Source organism: Orcinus orca, chromosome 20 (assembly GCF_937001465.1).
Source record: "Orcinus orca chromosome 20, mOrcOrc1.1, whole genome shotgun sequence".
NCBI classification, from domain to species: domain Eukaryota; kingdom Metazoa; phylum Chordata; class Mammalia; order Artiodactyla; family Delphinidae; genus Orcinus; species Orcinus orca.
In genome coordinates, this window is record NC_064578.1 from 17,396,012 (window position 1) to 17,419,645 (window position 23,634).

General features: G+C 40.5%; 2 protein-coding genes across 8 annotated transcripts in view; one reads left to right on the forward strand and one right to left on the reverse strand.

Annotated features, from left to right (window-relative positions):
* The window catches only part of NIP7 (nucleolar pre-rRNA processing protein NIP7), an 83,329-nt gene that overhangs the window by 47,887 nt on the left and 11,808 nt on the right, over window positions 1-23,634 (reverse strand). The gene's annotated exons all lie outside the window — the stretch shown is intronic.
* TERF2 (telomeric repeat binding factor 2) lies at window positions 440-23,619 on the forward strand. Of its 3 annotated transcripts, none has more exons than XM_012534290.3 (10): window positions 442-856; window positions 965-1,060; window positions 1,719-1,849; window positions 10,544-10,630; window positions 11,674-11,820; window positions 13,521-13,627; window positions 14,959-15,351; window positions 19,886-19,971; window positions 21,971-22,011; window positions 22,471-23,619. In XM_012534290.3, the coding sequence occupies exons 1-10, from the start codon at window positions 487-489 to the stop codon at window positions 22,627-22,629; spliced, it is 1,617 nt and encodes a 538-aa protein (XP_012389744.1). In that variant the 5' UTR covers window positions 442-486; the 3' UTR covers window positions 22,630-23,619. The 3 variants fall into 3 exon arrangements, with proteins under 3 accessions (XP_033290157.1, XP_012389744.1, XP_004273259.1); XM_004273211.3 differs by having other exon boundaries at window positions 443-856; window positions 21,968-22,011; XM_033434266.2 differs by lacking the exon at window positions 19,886-19,971 and having other exon boundaries at window positions 440-856; window positions 21,968-22,011; window positions 22,471-22,581.

Sequence of the window (23,634 nt, forward strand, 5' to 3'; positions counted from 1 at the left end):
AAGAATTTAAAAAAGAAAAAACAAAAATTTAAAAAGGGAAAAATTTTAAGAAAAAGAAAACCAATTTTTTTCTAATTATACGTCTTATATGTCTTAGAGGTTCCCGCGGTGCCGGCCATATTCTATTTCTTGACCTCGGCTGGGTTAACACTGGCCTTTTGCTTTACTTGTTAAAATGTAAACTTGTTTAATAAAGTTTCCTCTCTGCATTTTACATTTCACGATTTTAAAAATGTTTAATAATTTATTTTATTTTTCAATATTTTATACACAGCCCAGCGTCTCTAGTATATCGTTCCACAATTTCGGAGCAACGTTGACACCTCCTACCGCCGTTGATTTACCCATCTGAGCAGCATGGACTTCAAGTCCCAGCAGGCATTGCGGCCGGCACACCGGGAACTACGGGGTCCAAGAGGAAAGCTGGGAGCGACCGGTCCTTGCCCTCCCAGAAGCCCGCGGGCGGCTCGGAACGCCGTCCGTATCATGGCCGCGGGAGCCGGGACGGCTGGCTCCGCTTCCGGCCCGGGCGTTGTGCGTGACCCGGCGGCGTCACAGTCGAAGAAGCGTCCCGGCAGGGAGGGCGCGCAGCGATCGGACGCGATGGCGGGAGGAGGCGGGAGCAGCGACAGCAGCGGGAGGGCTGCAGGCAGGCGGGCGTCCCGCAGTGGCGGGCGGGCTCGGCGGGGGCGCCACGCACCGAGGCTGGGGGGCTCCGCGGAGCGGGGCGCGGGGGAGGCGCGGCTGGAGGAGGCAGTCAACCGCTGGGTGCTCAAGTTCTACTTCCACGAGGCGCTGCGGGCCTTTCGGGGTAGCCGGTACGGGGACTTCAGGCAGATCCGGGACATCATGCAGGGTGAGGGCCGGGCCTGGGGAAGGAGGCTGGGGCTCCTGGGAAGGTGATCTGTGGGGCCCGAGTGTAGCGGCTGGGGGGTCGCCGAGCCAACAATGTCTTCTCTCCCAGCTTTGCTTGTCAGGCCCTTGGGGAAGGAGCATACCGTGTCTCGGCTGCTGCGGGTTATGCAGTGTCTGTCGCGCATTGAAGAAGGAGAAAATTTAGGTATGGCTATTTTTTATGTTCTTCTCTGGGCTTCACTTATTTAGGGTTACGTTGTTTTCAAACTTACATCCTAGACTGAAGGGTTCAGGGTTAAGGTGGGCTACTATGTTTCAATCACGGTGTTTATTCTCTGGTCTTAGTTTTCTCCACTTAGTATTCTCTTGGCTGCTTTTCTATGGTTTTTATTTCCTCCCACCTGTTTCTTGCTCGCCCCAACTTTGTTGCTTTGTAAAGTGAATTATGTGAAGATGGCCATTTTTCCTCCATAGTAGAGTCTTTTTAAACTATGAGCACTTTTTTTTTCTTTTCCTAAATTGAACTTGACAGCTGTTTAGCAAAATGATCTTTAGTTTCTGGCCGTTTGTATCTGATCCTGCCATTTGAGATACAGATGCATGTGTTAAAAAATAACTTTTTACCTGTCTTGAAAATTAGTCACTTGAAATTCATGGATTTGAATTTGGACCCTTAACATGTTTGTAAGCCTGTAGCCAGTATGTAAGCAAATTAAATGCAAATCTTACTATATTTGCATGTTTCTTTTCTATATATATATATATATATATATATACACACACACATATATATATATATATGAACATAATTCTTCTGCTCTTCAGAAAATAGGTTAAAGTGAAAATTGTGCTCTTTGTCCTAGACTGTTCCTTTGATATGGAGGCTGAGCTCACACCACTGGAATCAGCTATCAATGTGCTGGAGATGATTAAAACGGAATTTACACTGACAGAGGCAGTGGTCGAATCCAGTAGAAAACTGGTCAAGGAGGCTGTAAGGCTCTATTTAAAATTTTTTTTTCTTTTACCAAAGATCAGAGGTCTTTGAGGAATCTGCTTATCTTTTTTGTGTGGGGTGGAGGACAAACAGGGATGGAGAGAGAGCAAGTGAGCAGAGCACACTCAGAACACATAACTCACACACATAGATGTTATTTCGAAAATCAGGTGACCCTTTCCTAGCCCAGACTTGGAAAGAACTGTTAATGGCTCAGCTTTTGTGATTTTGGTGGTCTCCCTTGTGGCCCTGGCAGGAGGGGCCACAGTACACAGGAAGTGAGTTGGCATTGAAGAATGACATTTTGTAGGTGGTTATTACCATTCAGAGCAGCACTGTGAAAGGGCTAAAAGTAAATGGGCTAGGATCTTGTCACCCTTGTTTATTATAGACCAAGGAGAATAGCTGGTGCCTTGGGAAATGTGGGAATGCTTTGAGCTCTTCCATGCAATTGCAGAAAGAGGCTTAGGGAACATTCCCCTTGAACAGACAGAATCAGAGGTGCTGAGATACCAGCCATTTTGAAAAACAGTAGTGGTAGAAGGCTGGCGCAGGCAGTGTTCTCGATAAGAAAAAAGCTTGTAGAGTGTCTAGGAATTTGGGACTGGAACTATGTCATGGCTCAGGTAGCTTCAAGTACTGGAACTTATTTATATTTAAAACATTGAAGCAGCCATGGAAACCAGTCAGAAAAAGCTTTTTCTTCTCCAATAACCAAGGCTGGGGGTGTGGAAGCAGATGCAGAGGTGGGGACTGAAGGACAACAGCTCAGCATTGCCTTGGCGGTAAAAGTAAGGAAATTGGTAAGAAAAGATAACAGCACCTCATAAAAGGATGGGATCTTGGGGGTGGGGGGGGGTAAGGGACAAAACCTTGTTTAGCAAAGACTTTCTGTCCCTTGGCTATGTGCTGGGTACTCAGACACCCTGTTTAAAAAAACAACAGGTAAAAAACTGTGTGTGGGGTGCAGATTATTCAGTTAAGGACCTTGGGCAGGAACTACTGTTGGACTTACAAAGAATGCTTAGGAAATTCCAATTCCAAGGAGGAACGATTGCAAGAATAGATTTTTAGTATAGGTAAGTCAGGTTTGTGTTGGAGGTAAAATGCCAGAAAAGACATATTAGCAAGGGAGGAGAAATCCAGGGCTACTTGCAGAATAGCTAAGGATCTTTTGGATGGGAAGAAGTGGTACCAGTTCAGGGTACTTTATGTAACTACTGTTAAGTAGCCAGCTAATTCAGAAATGCAACTCCTTCAGAACACAAGGGGTATAGATCTGTCTTCTGGCTGCTCTTCTGGTAGAGTCTATGGGCTTTTATCTTTCAGTTGAATATTTATTATTTAAGTTCATAGATCTGTTTGGGGGCTTCATTAGGAAAAATCTATTAAGGAAAACCAGATTCCCTTAAAATAGTCAACCATTTTCTTATGTTGACTCCCTTCTGCTTTTTCATTTTCCACCAGGTACCAGATCTCTTGTTACTTACTATATTACTGTTGACTGCTGTGTAACAAATTAACCCCAAATTTAACAGCTTAAAACAATAAATATTATCATCAACCCCAAATTTAACAGCTTAAAACAATAAATATTATCTATCAGTTTCCAAGAGTCAAGAAGCTGGTAGTGATTTAGCTGTGTTTCCTACTCGAGGTCTCTCGTGAGATGATAGTCAAGCTGCCTGCCAGGGTTGCAGTCATCTCAAGACTCAACCAGGACTGATGGGTCTGCTTCCATGCTCCCTCACATGGATGTTAGCAGGACTCACTTCCTCGCTGGCTGTTGGCTGGAGACCTCAGCTCCTCGCCTCTCCTTAGGGCTACTTACAACGAGATAGCTTGCTTCCCCTAGAGGATCCCAGAGAACAAGAGCCCAAGACAGAAAGCTGTAGTCTTTATAAACTAATCTCAGAAGTGACATACCACTTCTGCCATATGCTCTTGGCCACACAGACCTGACCAGCTGGAATTTGTGGGTGGAATCGCACTATGCAGGAGGTGGGTATCATTGGGAGCCATCTTAGAGGCTGGCTACCACAGTTACCTTGATATCCAAGTTATTAAATGATACTGTATCACGTCTCTGATTTATTTTTTTAATTTCTCATTTAGTCATAGAATTTGTTACCTTGGAATACCTCGGCTCATTGAAGCTTTTTGATGCGTTTTTAAGATCTCTAAAGTATCACAGCAATTTATCTTAAAGTTTATTAAATTTTTTAAAAAGCTTATCAAATAAGTTGTTTGTTAAGTTAGAGCTTCTCAATGTATGATCCAGGGATCTTTGCAGGTCTTCGGGACCCTTTCAGGGGTCAAAACTATCTTTACAATAATGCCAAAATGTTAGTTGAGGTTTTCAGTGCACTGACATTTACACTGATGATGCAAAAACAGTGACGGGTAAAAATTTCTGGTGCTTTAGCGTGACCGTGACCAAGGCAGTGGTAAATTGTACTGGTAGTCATTGTATTCTTCATTGCCACATGCTTGCAGTTTAAAAAATAAAAAACAGCCAGTTTTAATTAAGAATGTCTTTGATGAAGCAGTAAAAATTACTAATTTTATTAAGTCTTGAGCAGACGTTTTTCCAGTATTTAGTCTGACAATATAGGAAGTTTTTCTGTAGCATTTCTGCTGCATACAAAAACATGATGGTTTTCTTCCCGATAAGTACTTGTGTGATTGAGTTGCATGCTGCTGATCTAGCTGCTTTTGTAATGGAGTACCATTTTTACTTGAAATAACTGACAAACTTTGGTTATTCAGATGTGGTAATCTGGCAGTCACTTCAAGGAGAACAAGTGACAGTATTTGTTGGCAGAGGTAAAATTCAAGCTTTCAGGTGAAAATCAGAATTTTGGAAAACTTATATTCATGTGCTTGGTAGCTTCCCAATATTCAGAGTTTTCTGATATGATTGATGGTGATATTAACAACTGTGATTTTAAAAAGATTTTTAATGAATGTATCAACATTTGGAAGATCATGACTCAGTAAACCACTAATTTCCAAATGATCGATGAATTGTATTGCAAAATCATTCATGGGTAACAGATCCATTAAAAGTGCAAGACAGACTAACAGATTTTAATGTAATAACGATGAAGAGTTCACTTGCCAAAGTTTGGTGTAGAGTCAAAGAAGAATGTCCACATTTTCTGAAAGAGCTATTAAAATACTACTCCCTTTTCCAACTTTATATCTGTGTGAGGCCAGATTTTTTAATATATTTCAACCAAAACAACATATCACAACAGAAGAAATGCAGAAGCAGATATGAGAATACCATCTTTCTTCTATTAAACCAGGTATTAAGGAGATTTGGAAAAATGTAAAACAATGCCACCCTTCTCATTAAACTTTTATTAAATAAGTAATTTTTCATAAAGATATGTTATTTATGTTAACCTGTAATGAGTTTGTTATTTTTTAATGAATTAATAAATATTTAAAATTTTTCTCAGTTTTATATTTCTAATACAGTGAATACAACGGATATAACCCACATAAACAAAAGCTCTTTGGGGTCCTCATTAACAGTTTACAGTATAAAGAAAGAATCCTGAGACCAAAAAGTTTGAGAATTGCTTCTGTAAGCTGATAATAATATTGAGACTACATTGGTTTTCTTTTCATAACTAAAAGAGAGATGCCTCAGATTTCTGTGAACAGGAGAGAGTAACATATATGGCATGTTCTTGGGAAGCATTTAGGTGGTGCTTTTGCTGTGTACCTTTGGTAATAGCACCTTGATTTTCTTTGAGGACCTTACCACATTTGAGGGGCTGGTGCATCAGACACAATGTCTTGAAACTTTAATTCTTGAAACAAAAAGCTTTGTCAAGGCTTTTTGAGCATCTGTGCTTCCCATAACAGCCTGGTTTCTTTGGTGAGTTTGCTTTTTTAGCCTTTCTTCATTTCTGTGAGTTTGGTTTTCTCTTCTTATGTCCTTTCTGGCCTTGCCTCTAACATAAACCTATCTCACCTATATTGAAAATCTGTGCTTGGAATTTCCCTTTTGTTGAAGTTAGCCAGAGACCATTGCTATTGCTTAGATGGTAAGAACCTTAACAGAAACATAAGAGAAGAAATTATACTTATTTCAAAAACTTTCAAGTTTTCAAAAAGCAAAGTTTGATCTCTTAAAAAACAAAAACAAATGAAAAAACTTCTCAGGAAATTAATGCATAGTTTTAAAAAAGCTCATAGTACAAACTTCGGAGGCAGACTTTCAATTAAGATTTTGAAAGCATTCACATTTCCTTTCTTGTTTCACAAATTAAACATAGTAGGAGAGCTGTGTTCCAGTGCTGGGAAAGATAGATAAGCATATTCTTCTTGCTTTTATTTATTTATTTTTGGCCACACCACATGGCATGTGTAATCTTAGTTCCCTGACCAGGGATCAAAACTGTGCCCCCTGCAGTGGAAGCACAGAGTCTTAACCATTGGACCCAGGGAAGCCCTTCTTCTGTCTTTCTTAATGCAAGTATAAATCCTGGACAGAATGAATGGAGAACTCAGAAATGTAAAGGGTAGTAAGCTAATGGAGAAGACCAGAATATGAAGGTCTAAACTGGTGATGAGTAGATTACCATTTTTTCCCTTTCCAGTATCACCAGGCCTGGACTTGAAGGATCCTGAAACCTGGAAGTGCACCCCAGGTGTGAATAGAAAGAACTCCAAGAGAGGCTCTCTCTGGTCTGAAGAGCAGGAAAGGGGATCTGCTAAGGATCAGAGAGGGTGGAAGAAATCTCGTTTTTTGGTTTTTTTTTTTTCCTTTTTTCCCTTCTCTATCCTAGCACCCAGGCATTACTACACTGGTAGCAGCAGTGACCCAGTGATGACAGTGGCAGGAGAGCAGGCACCTAAACCTAAAGGAAGAGAAGCCCTTCTCTTTAGCAGTGGAGCTGTGACTCCCAGAACTTGAAGTGGATTCCATTCCTTTTTTTTTTTACTGTCTATCCTGATGCTTAGTCCTGGATGCAGATGCAGTTAGTGTGTGGCAGAATAGGGAAACTAAAGCCCCAGGAATGCAAGGCTGATTCAGTATTTGAAAATCAGTGAATGTAATTTACCCTGTTGGTCCAAAGGAAAAACCATATGGTCATATCAATTGAAGCAAAAAAACGTTTGACAAGATTCAACATTAGTTCATGGTAAAAACACTCAGCACACCAGGAATAGAAGGGAACTTCCTCAACCTGATAAAAGGCATCTACAAAAAAAACTACAGGTAACATAGTTAATGGTGAAGAATGGAATGCTTTGACCTTAAGATCCAAAATAAGGCAAAGGTGTCTGTTCTCACCACTTCCACTCTACATCATACCAGCAGACCTAGCCAGTGCAGTAAGTCAAGAAAAAGAAATAAAAGGCAACAGACTGGAAAACAAGGAATAAAATTGTCCCTTTTTCTAGATGACATGGCTATCCATACAGAAAATTCCGTGGAATATACCAAAAAAGCTATAATAAGTAAGTTTAGCCAGACTGCAGGATACAAGATCAACACATAAAATCAACCATATTTTCATATTGCTAGCAGTGAAATGAAATGAAAATGAAAATCTGCAATGAAATTACCAAAACAGTTATTTACAATAGCTCCAAAAAAGAAAAGGAAAATATGTATAAGTCTAACAAAACATGTGTAGGATCTGTATGTGGAAAACAACAAAATGCTGATGAAGAAATCACAACCTATTAAATGGAAAGACATACCCTGTTCATGGATTGGAAGACCTAATATAGTTAAGATGTCAGTTCTCTCCAATTAATCTATGGATTTAATGTAATTCTAATCACAATCTCAGCAGGATTTTCTGTCGATACTGATTCTAAAAGACATATGGTAAGGTTAAAAAAAAGACTAAAATAACGAAAACAATTTTGTAAAAGAAGAATGAAGCTGGAGGACTCACTACCCAATTTTAAGAATTACTATAAAGCTACAGTACTCATGACTGTAGATATATAGATTCGTGGAACAGAAGAGAGAGTCCAGAAATAGACCCACACAAATATGACTGATCAATTTTTAACAAAAAACATGAGGGCATTTCAATGGAAAAAGATATTCAACGGAAGAAGGATAGTCTTCAACAACTGGAATTAAAACAATTGGATGTCCCTATGCAAAAAATAAATGAACTTTGACCTAAAACTCATACCAAAATTGATTCAAAGTGGATCATAATCTGAATGTAAAATGTAAAGCTATAAAACTTTTAGAAGAAAACTTGAAAAAAACATCTTCATGTCCTGGACTTAGGCAAAAAAGTTTTTAGATATGACACTAAAAGCAAGATCTGCAAGAGCATAAAGTGGACTTCATCAAAATTAAAACTTTTGTTCTGAGAAAAACACTGTTCAGAGAATGAACTCTCGAACAAGAAAACAAACACCGCTATTTTAAAAAAACAACCAAAGAGAATACACAGATAGCAAATAAGCACATGAAAAGATGCTCATCATTTAGTCAATAGGGAAATACAAATTAAAACCACAGAGAATATTGGGACATACCTATGAGAGTGGCTAAACTTTAAAAACTACTAACACTAACAAGTGCTAGTGTGAATGTGGAGCAACTGGAACCCTCATACATTGCTGATGGGGTGCAGAATGGTATAGCCATTCAAGAAAACAGTTTGGCCATTTCTTATAAACATGCATTTTCCAAATGACCCAGCAGTCCCACCCCTGGGTATTTACCTTAGAGAAATGAAGTTATGGTCACACCAAAACCTGTACATAAATGTTTTAACACCTCTATTCATAATCACCAGAATTGCAGACCACCCAACTGTTTTTCCAGTGAGTGAATGGATAAACAAACTGGTACATCCATACAACAGAACACTGCTTCATCAATAAGATAGCAGGAACTACTGATAATGCAACAATACAGATAGATCTCCAGGACATTATACTGAGGGAAAGAAGCTAGACTCAAGGCTACATCCTTTAAAAATTAAGCTGTGTGATTTCATATATACTGTATGATTCCATTTATATGACATTCTGAAGAGATGAAACAGTGAAAAGATCAGGGGTTAGGGATGGGGAGGAGGTGACTACAGAGTGCAGCACAAGGGAGGTTTATTTGATCCAAGGTTTTTGGTATCATTGTGGTGGTTACAGAAGTTGATACATGTGTTAGAACAGTATGCCAAAAAAGTTAATTTTACTTTATGCAAGTTAAATAACATTTTAAAATGTAATAGGACCTGGGACTTCCCTGGCAGTCCAGTGGTTAAGACTGCCTTCCAATGCGGGAAGTGTGGGTTCGATCCCTGGTTGGGGACCTAAGATTCCAGTGCCTCGTGGCCAAAGAACCAAAACATAAAACAGAAGCAATATAGTAGCAAATTCAATAAAGACTTTAAAAATGGTCCACATCAAAAAAAATCTTTAAAAAAAAACAATGTAATAGGACCTAAATGATTTATAAAAAGTAAAACCTTTGTATGCTTCAAGAAAATAAGTATAGTCTTAGTATAGTTTTTCTGCTGAAAATGATGTAAAAGTGAATATGATGATCTGATTAAAATGAAAAGACTTATTTACTTTGTTCCCTCCCTGGCAGTAGGAACTTAGTGTTGTGCCTGCTCTTCAGAAGCGTTTGACACCAGTTTTCCTTTGCCCTGTATGGCTGTGTTCAGCATGTGGAGGACAGAAGCACCAGAGAGTTGTACTTTCTGAATTCCCTTGCTAGTCCTCCTTCTCTTGGTCTGTATGTTTCTCCTTAAATTCTTCCCTGTGAAGACTGAAAATATCTATGGACCAGTTTTTCTTCCCTTTTTCGTGTGTGAGATAGGTTTCTTTGAGACTGGATTTAAGGTAGCTACTTTATCCTGTTAGATAACTCCAGGTGGTCCCAATTTTTCCTTGCTTTTCTAATTTTTAAAAAAAGTGCACATATGTTTTTTAAATATCCTTTTTAATTTTCAATCACTGTTATTTGCCCTCTACATATGTTCTCTTGGGGGGTCTTGACGAAAGGATTCTCCTTTTTCTCTGTGGCTGATGAGACCTTCTCATCCTACCTGAAACTTTGTCCTTTCTTTGCTGCTTGTGGCTGAGCTGGGTTTGTCTCAGCAATTCCCTGCACACTTTAACTGGAGTTGGCCCGCTGGGGTTTACAGTATGAGAGGCTGTGCTGGTTCTCCTAGCGAACTGGCCTCAGGCCTTTCCTGAATGGAACTAGCAGAACTCTGTGGTCAGCAAATTATTCCCCTCCTCCCCACCCCCCCCCACAGTATCTCCTCCTCTCATTCCCCCCATTACATCAAAGCTTTTGCATCCAAAAAGAACAAAACCAGTTGTTCTGGGGACCTGGGATGACTCCTGTCCATTTTGCCTTTCCTTAGGAAGCCCTATTCAGATTGAGTAAATGTCTGTAATCCAGGAGATCAGATTTTGCTTTATCAGCTATTTTTTTTTAATCCAATGTAATGTTGAAAATCTACTACCTTACACACTGAAAGAGCGTATGGTTGTTCATACGCTTGAATAATAATTGTTAGTTTTTAAATACAGGAATTTGATAGAATGTGAAAAAGTTCTTGGGTATGTAAGACTCAGTTTTACTTTTTAGTTGAGCTTATTTTGATATTTGATATTCTAATTATACCTTTCATTATTACAACAGTTTTTAAAAAAGTCTTTTTCCCCCTTTTGTAGGCAGTCATTATTTGTATCAAAAACAAAGAATTTGAAAAGGCTTCAAAAATTTTGAAAAAACATATGTCCAAGGACCCCACAACTCAGGTAAATTTGATATATTTTTGCTCCCGTGACCTAAATCCAGCTCATTGCCTTTTGTGGGGAAACAGGGAAATGGTTCTCTGTCAGGAATGTTATCTAAATATTCGCCTTTAAATATTCAGCACCTTGAGCATGTTGCCTTTTATCCCGGATAACTTACTGTTAGAATGGCATTTCAAAAATTTGTTTGAAAATTTTACATAAATCATTTACTTGCCCATTACTGTCAGCTTTCTGACAGAACTTTAGTGATCAGCACTGGTATTAACACTTCTGACTTTACATAAACATTGATCCTGCAGACTTGAGAATCTGCCTTGGTGAGGACTTATCTTCTATTTTCTGGTGTCAAAAGCTCTGTTGGTACCCTGCTCTTATTTTTTTTCCTTTATAAATATAAATTTTCAGTTTTTGAAAAGGTAATACATATATGTAATACAACATTCGAAAGGTACAACAAAAGAGCTTAGTGAAAATTCTCTCATGTCTGACTCAGCCATCTCGTTCCTCTCCTTAGAGGCAACCAATGTTTTTTTCTTTTATTCTTAACAGAGATATTCTGTGCATATGCAAGCAAATAAGTATGCATGTGTGTATATATACAGACATACACATATATCCATTTTTCCTGTTCTTCCCATATACATATGTGAGCATATTCTACACACTAATTTGAGCATTTTGCAAATTGCTTGTTTCCCTTAATATATCTTGGAGATCTTTTTATATTAGTACATAGGGAACTTTTCATCCTTTTTGGTTTTCTTTTTTCGGAAGTTTAAAGATCTTTATGTAAAAGTATAAAGGTACTTTAGATGTTAAGTTCTTCATCCTTTTTTTTTTAATAGCTACATAGTAGCCTACTGTGGCTGATCATAATTTTTTGACTTGTTCTACATTGTGGTAGGCTTCCCTTCTTATATGTGTACCAGTGATAATCATTGACAGCATTGTGAACGTTCTGATAGCTTTGTTTTAACTCATCATCATTTAATTTTTACTGGAGTTTTTCTTTCTCACATTGCAAAAATTGGTCCTTTGTGTAGAAGCTGAGAAATGATCTCCTGAACATTATCCGTGAAAAGAACTTGGCCCACCCTGTTATCCAGAACTTTTCCTACGAAACCTTCCAGCAGAAGATGCTGCGCTTCCTGGAGAGTCACCTGGATGATGCAGAGCCCTACCTCCTCACGGTGGGGCTTGGCCTTCTCTTCCCATAACTGTGATGTAGCCTGGAGGATGTGTAGGCAGTTAGAAAAGGACAGCTCTTTTTTAAAGTGAAAAGACTAAATGTGTGGAAAAAACTGAATTATATGTGCTATCTTTCTTAATTAAATGCCTTAAATATTCAGAAGCAGAGATCCTGGCAGAGGCAAATGCAACATTCCTAGTTTCCCTCACCTCCCATTTTTACTTCCTCTATGTGGCATTCATCTGTGTGGTTAAAGTAGGAGAACATTCAATTACAACTGATGGTGGTTCCCAAAGGAGATGAAATCTGAGTTAAGTTTGGGAGAGGAAGAGTGGTTTGATAGATGTGGTATGATGGGGTTGTTGACAGGAAGGAGGCATAACTGGAGAAAAGTGTGACTAGAGTATGATTAGCAAGAGAGGCCAAATGAAGACATACTTTAACTGGATCAGAGGGATAAGCACAAAGAATGGATGCAGTGAGGCTCAAGACAGCACAGGGAAGAATTAGAACCTAGTCTGTCATAGAAGGTGGACCATGAACTGAGTGAGAGGTTTTTTTTTTTTTTTTTGTGGTACGCGGGCTTCTCACTGTTGTGGCCTCTCCCGTTGCGGAGCACAGGCTCTGGACACATAGGCTCAGCGGCCATGGCTCATGGACCTAGCCGCTCCATGGCATGTGGGATCTTCCCGGACCGGGGCACGAACCCGTGTCCCCTGCATCGGCAGGCGGACTCTCAACCACTGCGCCACCAGGGAAGCCCGAGAGGGTTTTTTTTAAAACAAGGATTTTGAGAGTGTTCAAATTATCCTAGTTCCTAACAGTAGATCTGCAAGGCCCATATCAGGATAGTGTCAGTGATCCTAGCAATCATTTGGCAATTCTCAAAATTATTTGTAAAGCAGATAGTTTGGAGTGTTCAAGGAGCAAGTGTCAGGATACTTGAGCCTGGCCTAGGAACCCTTCCTTCATATTCAGGTAACTGGAAAATAACCTGTCACTCTTTCTGTTGAGGACAGAATTCTCAGCTCTTAAGATACCACTCCTTACAGACATGCAATCTAAAATGGAATGATACTGGACTGACTGGAAATGTGTAGAAGTTCAGTCTGAGGGTAACAGAGGAGCAGCTGGAGTTAGAGCAAGATTGGCCTACTGAGGGCTTCATGTGGTACAAGTAAGGATTTTCAAAGAGTTGTTAATAGGCAAAACATTTGTGGAAACAATCATGAAAAATTCTATACACAAACTAAAAGACATTAATGTAGACATCAGTCATCCCGAAGTTAAAAAAAAAAAAGATTTGACTTTTGCATATGACCCCAAAGGTCTATTAGGTATTCAGAAACTAAATTAGGGATGAGATTGGAAGGATAGAAGAGGAGATACAAAGTAAAATCATTTAAGTATTTGTTGTCCAAAATAACCTTTCAGAATTCTTGGAACATCAAGATGCTTTTAGCACCACTCAGGTTGAGTTCTCCTTTAGTATAGAAAACTGTGAGCCACTTTTTGAGGGAAGGGAGGAAGAAATTTGAGATAATTCTTGTAAGTTCGATCCCTTTTTATGTCCTCCTCTAGTCTATGCCTAAATTGGGTTTGTAAGTGAGCATGCTTGCATATTGAGTATGTTCATGGTGAAAGAAGCAGTTAATGAAATTCTGTGACTTCCTTTTCCTGACGACATCTTTCCTTTCCCAGATGGCCAAAAAGGCTTTGAAATCTGAGTCTTCCACCTCAACCACAGTGAAGGAAGATAAACAGCCAGCACCAGAGCCTGTTGAAAAGCCACTCAGAGAACCTGCCAGGTGAGAGAGATGCCCTTTTGTGATGTTGGCTGAAACACTGGGGTGATGTGTGGGAAGCATAGTCGTCATCTTCGAGCAGGATCAGTGGTATGACCTCTTAACATGTTACTGGGTTACTCGTGGAAGGCACTGTGGGATTTACAGAGCACATCCTGGGAAGATGGGAATATTGAAAACGGGACGTCAGATCCTTGGCAGAAGTTCCTGACTGGCTATTCCTCAAAGGTTCTTTCCTTCTGTTTCTCTCTCCTTGCCTCACCTGTATCTACTCAGTACTTCCCTGTTGATACCTCATCTCTTAATGCAGTGCTCACACTTGTGAATCAGATTCCCAGGACCAGTTAACAAAGCAGAGGTCACACGTTTAGATGTCTTTGGGGGCCCAGTAGGAGATGTAAAGGAGCAAAGTGGGTCTAGGATAATACAGTTGAGAGCACGGGACTGGGACACAGAGAGGGCATGCTTTCCAGCTTCATGTGATTGTTGCTACGTGAGCTGTCCAAAGATGTCCAAACTTCAGTTCAAATTTTTATGTGAGACATCCAAAAATTTTTTTTTGAGATTTCCCAATTTTTGAATGTTGGCGGTTAGTCCAATTAAAAAAAAAAAAAAAACTTGAATAGCTTAGACAAGACACATCTGCCAGCTGGGTTTGGCCTGCAGGCTGCCAGTTTGCCCTCTCCTAACAGTTTTTACTTAAAACATCCAAATGATAGATGAACTTTATTTTGAAAAGGCAGTTTCTCCAAGACTGTGTGGCACTCTTCTCACTCTGAGAATTCTCAAGATCCCATTTATAAGTGTAGTGTAGGAGAAAGAGGGCAGAATGGAGGCCAGTCTTTTACTTCTCTCACATGAGGGTTGGACTAGGACAGCTGGAAGAAGAGTTTAGACTTCAAGGTGAGATTGCTGGATTATCAGTTGGTTGTCCAGATGGATTGTAGTTGTTAGGCACTACACAGAGTTCTTGCATTGTGGAAAGCACCACTTTAGTCCATGCAGACTAATGGGTTAGACAGCACACAGGCTGAAGAGGTCTCTGGAGGGAGTATCATTGGCCCTAGTTCCTTTAGGGTTCTCTTACTTGAAGTTTAAGCTCCATAGTTCAACTTACATATCATATTTGAAGCCTCTGTTTAACACTTATAAATGGAAGCTTTTATAAATAAAGCTTGTATCACGCACCCTCTCTGTTTTTGTTTTTTTTAATGAAGAGTTCTCAACGTGAGGAGTTTCTAATTTGAAGCTTCCCACTTTGAAAAAGTTGTGGCTGCTTGGACAAGCATCCACAATGGTGAAACTGATCTCTGTTATGTTTGCATTATTTGTAGGCAGCTACAGAACACTCCAACCACCATTGGAATAACGGCTCTGAAAGCAGCTTTCAAGACTCTGTCCAGTGCACAAGATTCTGAGGCAGTCTTCTCAAAACTGGACCAGAAAGATATGGTATTTCCTAATAAAGTGTGCCCACCATCACCAGCCCTCAAAAACAAGAGACCGAGAAAAGATGAAAACGAAAGTTCAGCCCCTGCTGAGGGTGAGGGTGGCTCTGAACTGCAGCCCAAGAACAAGCGCATGACAATAAGCCGATTGGTTTTGGAGGAGGACAGCCAGAGCACTGAGCCCAGCGCAGGCCTCGACTCCTCCCAGGAAGTCATTCCTGCTTCACCATCCAAGCCCACCATCCTCAACCAACCCCTCCCTGGGGAGAAGAATCCCAAGTATGAAGACCTTCTTTGTAGAAGTTTGGGGGCTGGTTGGTGGTCCTGGTTATGCCTGGTATTGCTTCCGGGAATGAAGTAACTTTCAGCTAAGTTATTCACCACCAAGGCTTGCTCAGACTGCTAGAATGTGACTCAGGGTGGGGAGTGACGTCGTAGCCATCCTGCCAGTTCTGATGCCCCGCATGTGGGCTTCCAGGCATTGCACTAGGCAGGAGTGAGGGTGAAAGGGTGTCAGAGCCTCCTACTCACCGCTGCTTCCATTTTTAGCAAACTTCTGAGTGCCTTGACTACTAAATATTAGTCTTGTTTGTTAAAGGAAGTTTGTTTGAATTGGGCCACGTTATACTTTGATCCTTAAAAGAGATTTATGAATATTTATAGTTTTGCACGTTCTATGAGCATTTTGAGACTTGGCAAATTCAGTAATTACTAATCTCTCACATTCTGCTAGGTTCTGTGGGGCAGTGGTTAGAATGCTTTCATTTTGCTCCCCATCATGACCCCCAACCTGGCTTTCAGTTTTGCTACCATTTGTGCCCTCTTGTGGATCTTTCCTCTAGGCAAACTGGTCTGCTTGCTCTCCCTGGAACCCTGTTTCTACTACTGTACTCTTCTTGCTGCCTCTCATTCCCCACATTCGGACTATCATTCCTCCACCATTGCTTATCAAAATCCCATCTGTCTTTCAAAGAGAAGAGAAGCTGATGTTGACTAAATACTTTCTGCGGGCCAAGCACTTTCACATATTATCTTACTGAATATCTATACTCACTCTGTGAGTGATTTACTAGCCCCACTTTATAGGTGAGGAAGGTTCAGAAAAGTTACTAACTTAACCTGAAGTCACACAGATAAAAAATGGCAAAATTGGGCTTTGAGATTTTTAATCCCAGTCAGTCTTGACACAAAAGCCCGTGGCCTGTATACCACGTACACCAAGCTGCCTCTTAAAACTCTGCCTCCTCCATAAATTTCCCCTGGTCACCCTGCTGTCAGTGATCACCTCACTGATCTCCCACGGTTATTGCCATCTCTACTACTGCTCTCTGTTACAGCTGTTGGGGGACCTGTGTCCTGGCATGCTTGTGCTGGGTGCCCTGTAGGGCTGTGGCATCTGATAAATGATTTATACTTGGGCACAAATCTGCACTATATGCACCACTTCCTGCATCTGGAAGTGAGTGAGTCATTGGCTGGGCAGGCAGATGCAGTCAGCACACTATTGCTCTCATTTGATACCTGATCTCCTCTACCCCTCACAGCAATTCTATGAAGTATAAGTATTGCTCCCATGAACAGACAAGGAAACTGGAGAGAGTGCATGATTACAGTGGTTTTATAAATGGGAGACTCTGTGAAGGTTTCAGATATACCTCTCTCATGTGTCAAGGGTATGAAGTATGATGGGTACTCTCAAGCAGAGGTGGGCAAATTATGGCCCCTTGGCTAAATCCACCTGCTGCCTGTTTTTGTAAATAAAGTTTATTGGAACACAGCCACACCCATGAATTTTGTATTTGTGGCTGCTTTTGATGCTACCTTGAGTTGAGTAGTTGCAACAAAGACAGTAAGGCCTGCAAAGCTGAAGGTACTACTGGCCCTTTACAAAAAAAAGGGATCCTATGACCCCGGCTCTAAACGAAGCATATGTGAGGTGCCTTGGGAGCTGCAGGGAAGAAGAGCTGGGCCTGGGCAGCAGAGTTGTGGGTGGAGCAACCTTGCTGAGGAGCAAGTGTTGAGCTGGCCTTGAAGAATGAGTAGGAGGTCATCCAGTAATATTGGAAGGTCGGTTCTAGGAAACAGGAGCCTCTTGAATTACAGCATGAGAAAGCCTGGTATGAGCCGGAAAATGTCATGTAGTCTGTATGGCAGGAGAATATAGGGCACAGAGAGGATGAAGGGAGAAAAGTCTGGATGGGTAGATGGGCCAGATTTTGAGTTCCTATTATATTCTATCAGGCAGAGGTTCTCAAGAGGGGCTTCATATCACAATTACCTGTGCAGTGTTTAAAAAAATAAATATTCCCAGGCTCCTGTCTACTGAATTAGAAGGGACAGGGTAGTGTTCTCTAATCTGCTTTGCTAACTGTGCCCCAGATAAGTCTAATACACCTAATCAGAAAGCCTCTGAGCAGACACCACTGAGGGCTTTTGAACAGACACTGAGGGAAAGGAGAAGAGGAGGGTGGCTGGAGACTGCTGCCCGGTGAGCAGTCAGGACCCAGGGGAAGCTGGGCCAGTGGAATCTGAGGAGGGGAAGGCACCTAGACGGCAGGGCCACGACTACTATATTTTTATATCCCCCACAGCACAGAACTAGTGCTTACTAGATAGTTTACTAACCAAACAAAGTAACAGTTCTTGGTTCTTGCAATTTAAGGGGCCATATGCAAAACTTCTATAAAAGGCTAGCAAAGGGTAAACATTTTAGGCTTTGTGTCTCTGTTGCATATTCTTCTGTTTTGGTTTTTTTTTTTTTTACACAACCCTTTGGAAAATGTAAAAACCATTCTTAGTTCAAGGGCTATACAAAACCAGCAGCCACAGGCTGTAGTTTGCCAACCCCTCTAGACCATTAAGTTTTAACTTCGCCAGTCAGGAGCGCAATGAGCCAGGAAGTGACCCGGCTTGCCCTCACGGCCACCTAACAGTTAAGATGAGGACCAAGGTCTCAGCCCCTTCCACAACATGAGAAGTTAAGAAATACCAAAATGTTTATACATGTAATAGCAAATGCTGAGTTCAGAGGAGGAGCAGAAAGTTACCAAGTGATCTGCAAAGACTGTCTGCAGGAAGGGTGAATAGCCACTTAGGTGAAAATGATGGACCCTGAGGTTAAAATCAGTTTTTATCCCAGGACTTGGATAAATAGATGGAAAACTGAAACTGTAATGCTGTCTGACCTTTATTTATGAATAGTAATTGACACAGCTAATATCCTGAGAAGAAAAAAACTCGTGTAATTTTTTTTTTTGTCTCAAGCAAATCAGTTATTCTTAGAAATAACCCTTTGGGGGATATGATCCAATTTAAAAATAAAGAAAAGTAAAGAGTCCACCATTTGTCCCAGCCACTTAGGTAATTGCATAGAAAACTCATGGAACTCAAGGAATTTTTTTCATGTTTATGCACTTATTAAGCAAACTGCTTTCATTTGCAAAATACCCAGACAGCCTTAAAAATAAATTTTTTTTATAGCGGGGAAGGAAACAACAGTTTGTTTCTACTCTCTTGGTCAGGTTTTTCGGTGACTTTGATCTATATAAATTCTTTAAAACTTAGTTCAGATACTTTCCATGTTTGTTTTGTAAAGGATGTTATAATTCTGAGGTCAGATTTGTGCTATGTTCTGTAAGAGTGACTATAATTTTCATTTATTTAATAACTTGGGTTTTGGATTATTTTTCAGGTTTGGGACTGTTTTTGGTTGCACCCAAGTACTCAAAATTTCATGTTCACAGGAATGATTCTTGTTTGCTTACTATTCTAATCTTTGATGGTATAAGTCCTTTACAGTTCTTTGATAATCTCATTATTAGTTTAGCTAGTATCTCTCCAGCTTCTATGAGGGTGTGTGTTACTGTGCCCGGTGTTTGGAGTAGACAAATGAGGATATGGTCCCTGCCGTCAAGGTGCTTATGGTTAAGGGTATGTCGTGATACGGTTGTGTAATAAAGTGGAAGCACTATCATAAGGGCAGAGGAGCGGGGGCTTTTTGTATGTGTTGGGCAGTCTTCATTGAGAACGATGGCCTTGAAAGATGGGCAGGACTTCACTTGGCAGGGAAGGGAATCCCAAGGAGAGAGAACAGCAAATAGAGAGGCAGGAAAGCACAGAACTTACAGGAGGAAGGAGGAGCAGAGGGCTGTGTGGGTGTTGGTGGGGACAGGAGGAACTGCTGAGAAACTGACAGGCCAGACTGCATGATCTTGATTCCCCCATATGGGCATTTAGGCTTCATTGTTTAGGCAGTGAGGAGCCATCACTGAATAGGGGAGGGATGTGGTAATTTTAGGATGATTGTTCAGGTGGCTTTGGAAGGGGAAGGGGCTAGTGGGGAGAGACTCCAGTTAAGAGGCTAGTGTAATACTGGTGAAAGGTATTGGACCATGGGCTTGGACTAGGGGAATGGGGAGGGAAAGGAGAACAGTCCAGAGATAGGAATAGAGCATGTCTGTGATGGAGGGGAAGGAATTTGCAGCTCTAGGTTAGAAGAATGCTGAAATCTGTAATAGAGTCCAAACCAAACCAACCAACCAACCAACCAAACAACAGGAAAATGAACAGATCATTGAGGGGGATGGTGATGTATCCAGTGCTGAGTTTGAGAGATGGTCCTGAAACCTGGGGGATGTTGACATGGAGAGGCCTGGCCAGGTCAAGATTTGGGAGTTGTGCGTAGGTGAATCTCGAATGTGGTCACAGCAGAACAGGGAGGAATACAGGGCCACGAGTAGAGCTAAGGACAGAGTATGGGATGACCTGGGATGACTTTGTTTTACACCTTGTCCTCTCGCTGATGTTCCCTCAGAGTACCCAAAGGCAAGTGGAACAACTCTAATGGGGTTGAAGAAAAAGAGACTTGGGTAGAAGAGGACGAACTGTTTCAAGTTCAGGGTAAGCCAGAAGATTCTCATTGGTCTCTCCTTGACACTTGCTGAAGTGTAGGTGCATGTTACTGTCACATCAATGTTCCAGAAATTGCTTGTCTCCAAACTAGAAAAAGTTTAAAAGTTCCTCATTGTGATTCATGAGGAATCAGTTTTATGTCTTTTCCCATTAAACAATGGAGACTATCAAAGCAACGCTTTATATTTAAAGAAAACTCCTGGTTTGGTTTAATAAATCCTATATTTAATTGTAGTTGATGTTCTTCCTAAAGTTTTTTAATTAGAAAAGGTAGAAGTGGTCATTCCTTACATGTCTTATTTAAGTAAATAATCTCTTACCCGTTTCTATATATGTGTTTTTTTCTAAGATGAGAAACTTTACTTTTCCTTAATTAATATTGAACTTCATAGTATTTGCATTAGGATCTCTCCCACCACATATTTTGCTCTCTGATGGAAATATATACATGCTAAACCTTAGTTTTGGAGATTCTGAAGACTTCTGTAACACAGCAGCAACAGTAATCCTTTGCCAACCTCAAAGGTTTTGCCCTTAAAAATGACCTTTCATTGGCAAAAGCATAGTTGGGAAAATCAAGATTACATAGAAAATGGGAGAAGTAACAATAAAAGTGGCATTAAATATTTTAAGAACAGGATATAAAAGTTCTAGAAAACATCCACTTCTGATGCAGTCCAGATTTGTCAGTTTCAGAAATCGGCTTCTACTATATCATGAAATACTTCATAATTTAAAAATAAATAATGTGCTCCTGTAAGTATCCCTTTTCCTGAGTCACCTTTCTTCACTCTTCAGGAAGCATTACTGGGACAGTGGCGTCTGCTGAGGCAGACACTGTAGCAAGTTTCACATTTATGCAACTTTGCCTTTTCTTGCAGCTTTTTAACTGGCTCTTGTTGGCTTGAGATGCCATGTCCATTATACTTGTATACCATCCTGTAGCCCCCTGTTCCTTTAAAATATTATCTTGGTCCCTGTTTTTGAGGCCTGATCTATTTCCATAGGATAAGAGGGTAGAGTTTGACCAGATCTCACATGGTCTGTTGGAGTGGGAAGCAATAATCATTACCCCGTTCTTTATGTTTGAAGAATTGAGCCAAATTTAAAAAAAAATGTATTTATTTATTTAGTTTTGGCTATGTTGGGTCTTTGTTGCTGTGTGCGTGTTTTCTCTAGTTGTGGCGAGTGGGGGCTACTCTTCGTTGCAGTGCATGGGCTTCTCATTGTGGTGGCTTCTCGTTGCGGAGCACAGGGTCTAGGCACACGGGCTTCAGTAGTTGTGGCTCACGGGCTCAGTATTTGTGGCTCATGGTCTCTAGAGCGCAGGCTCAATAGTTGTGGCGCACAGGCTTAGCTGCTCTGCAGCATGTGGGATCTTCCCGGACCAGGGCTCGAACCCATGTCCCCTGCATTGGCAGGTGGATTCTCAACCACTGCGCCACCAGGGAAGCCCCCAAATTTTACTTATATCTAACAATCAAGGATTTGGAAATTCAAAAACAGTAAAACTGTGTTATTTCAAAGCAGTAATTAACAAGGGGTTATAAAGCAGAAATTATATATGTACATACACACACTCAAATATGTGTATATATATACACATATATATTACATACACATGCATATATATATATATGCATGTGTATATATATATATATTAGGATTTTAAATACCACAGTTCCTCAGTAAGTTGAGAAAATGATAGTGCTTTTACTAAAGAGCCTGAAATCCATCATTAACCAACATTTATTGAATGCCTGATTGTAAAGTATTTGCTTTGTACAGATTCTCATGGACTGAAATGATTGGTATCTTGCAAGCAGAGGACAAAACCAAATTATCCTTTAGTGATGTCCTTTCTTTTCTCAAAGTTTGTAAAATTTGAATCAAGTTTTCCCTTTGGAGACGTTCTATGTCTTTTTCTTATGGTTTGTGCCGAGGAGGTAAGCTCTGAAATGAGTCTACTTTTAATGTTTTCCAGCAGCACCAGATGAAGAGAGTACAACCAATATAACAAGAAAGCAGGTAATTTTAAATTCTCTTTTCTGATCTTTTCTGGTTGTGTAGGTAGAAGAGAGATAAAATAAGTACCCACATCTCACAGGCATAGACTACCCATGCACCTGGTAAAAAATTTTATTTGTCATTTTCAGATAATCCAAACTAAGTTAAATACTCTCTGGAAGAAAAATCTAGGTGGTCAGAAAGCTGACGCATTTCCTAACCATGAACAACACACGTTTGAAATTTTGAATCCAGAAATGGTTATCAGTTGAGGATGAAATGGCAGGACACTGAAAATTAGGAAATGTCCAAATCCATGGTGTTAACTTATATTCTATATCATGTTTTAAAAGTATAAATCCTTCCTTTGGGTTCAGATTATTCTCCTAGGATTGAGTTTACCTCTTTACTATATGAAAATATAAATAAGTGGAAACACAGGTTGTGATAAATCCTTTGTTTTTTTGTTTTTTTTTGCAGAAGTGGACTGTAGAGGAAAGCGAGTGGGTCAAGGCTGGAGTGCAGAAGTACGGGGAAGGAAACTGGGCCGCCATTTCTAAAAACTACCCATTTGTTAACCGAACAGCTGTGATGATTAAGGATCGCTGGCGGACCATGAAAAGACTTGGCATGAACTGAAACAGGCCTTCATTTCCACAGAATTCACAGGAGCATGGTTCCTAATAATAGCCCCTGGTAGTCTGCTGTTTCTTTCAGAAGCTGGGCTGGGATGAGAATTTTGGGCATCTTCCTCCCATGTGGGGGAGGTTCCAGTTCCACTTCATCACAGTTGGAGATCATGGAGCTGAGAAACAAAGCCAAGTCCACCCCATGTCCTTGACAGAGATGACAGGCACATAGCTTGTACAGTGCCAGAATACCATTAGTATTTCCCTTCTTTAGTGGTTTGCTTGAATTTAAATCCCTGGTAATCAGTAGAACCTTCTCCTAGGAAATGGTGGAGTCTGTTAGGAGTCACTTTTGACTCCATGACCTGTTAAAACCAGCAACATGAGCATTACTTGGAGCGAACTTGTTCCAGGTAAAGCTTTGGCCTTCTGATGCACATGCAAAGGAACTTCATCTGTCATGAGCCCAGGTTGATGAGAAACCAGTCCTGGTGGAATCAGAGTCCCTTTAAAAATTGTTTAGCCAGTTGTGACATCAACTCCTAGACGTGACTGCCTTGGCATTTGCTCTATTTGCTGGGCTATGTAGGCAGGTTTAACCTCCACTTCTCACGTGGTTGAACCAGTGTGTTTTTTGGTAAAATGGTGATTGTAGATAAGCTTAGCCCCTCTCCCCATCCTCTCTTCCCAATTCCCTTCTTTATGCTGGACTTTTAAAGCTTAAAAAAATCCTGATTGAGTATAAATGCCTAATTCCATTCTTTGTGAAATGGTTGCTTCCGCCTGATTCCCTAATTGTGCTGTGTTAGTGTCTTGCACTGGAATTCAACATTCCCTTCTCCTTTTGTACTGTGTTGTGCTTGCTGTCTCTCAGACATCCTTAAAGACTGTCTTTTTAGGAAAAAAGAATTTCAGTAAAGTGTTTTCTGTAATTTTTTTAAAATGAGAATTATTGTCCATAACTTGTAGCATTCTTCATTAAAGTCTTGCTTCTCTCAAATTTAAGTAGCTGTTT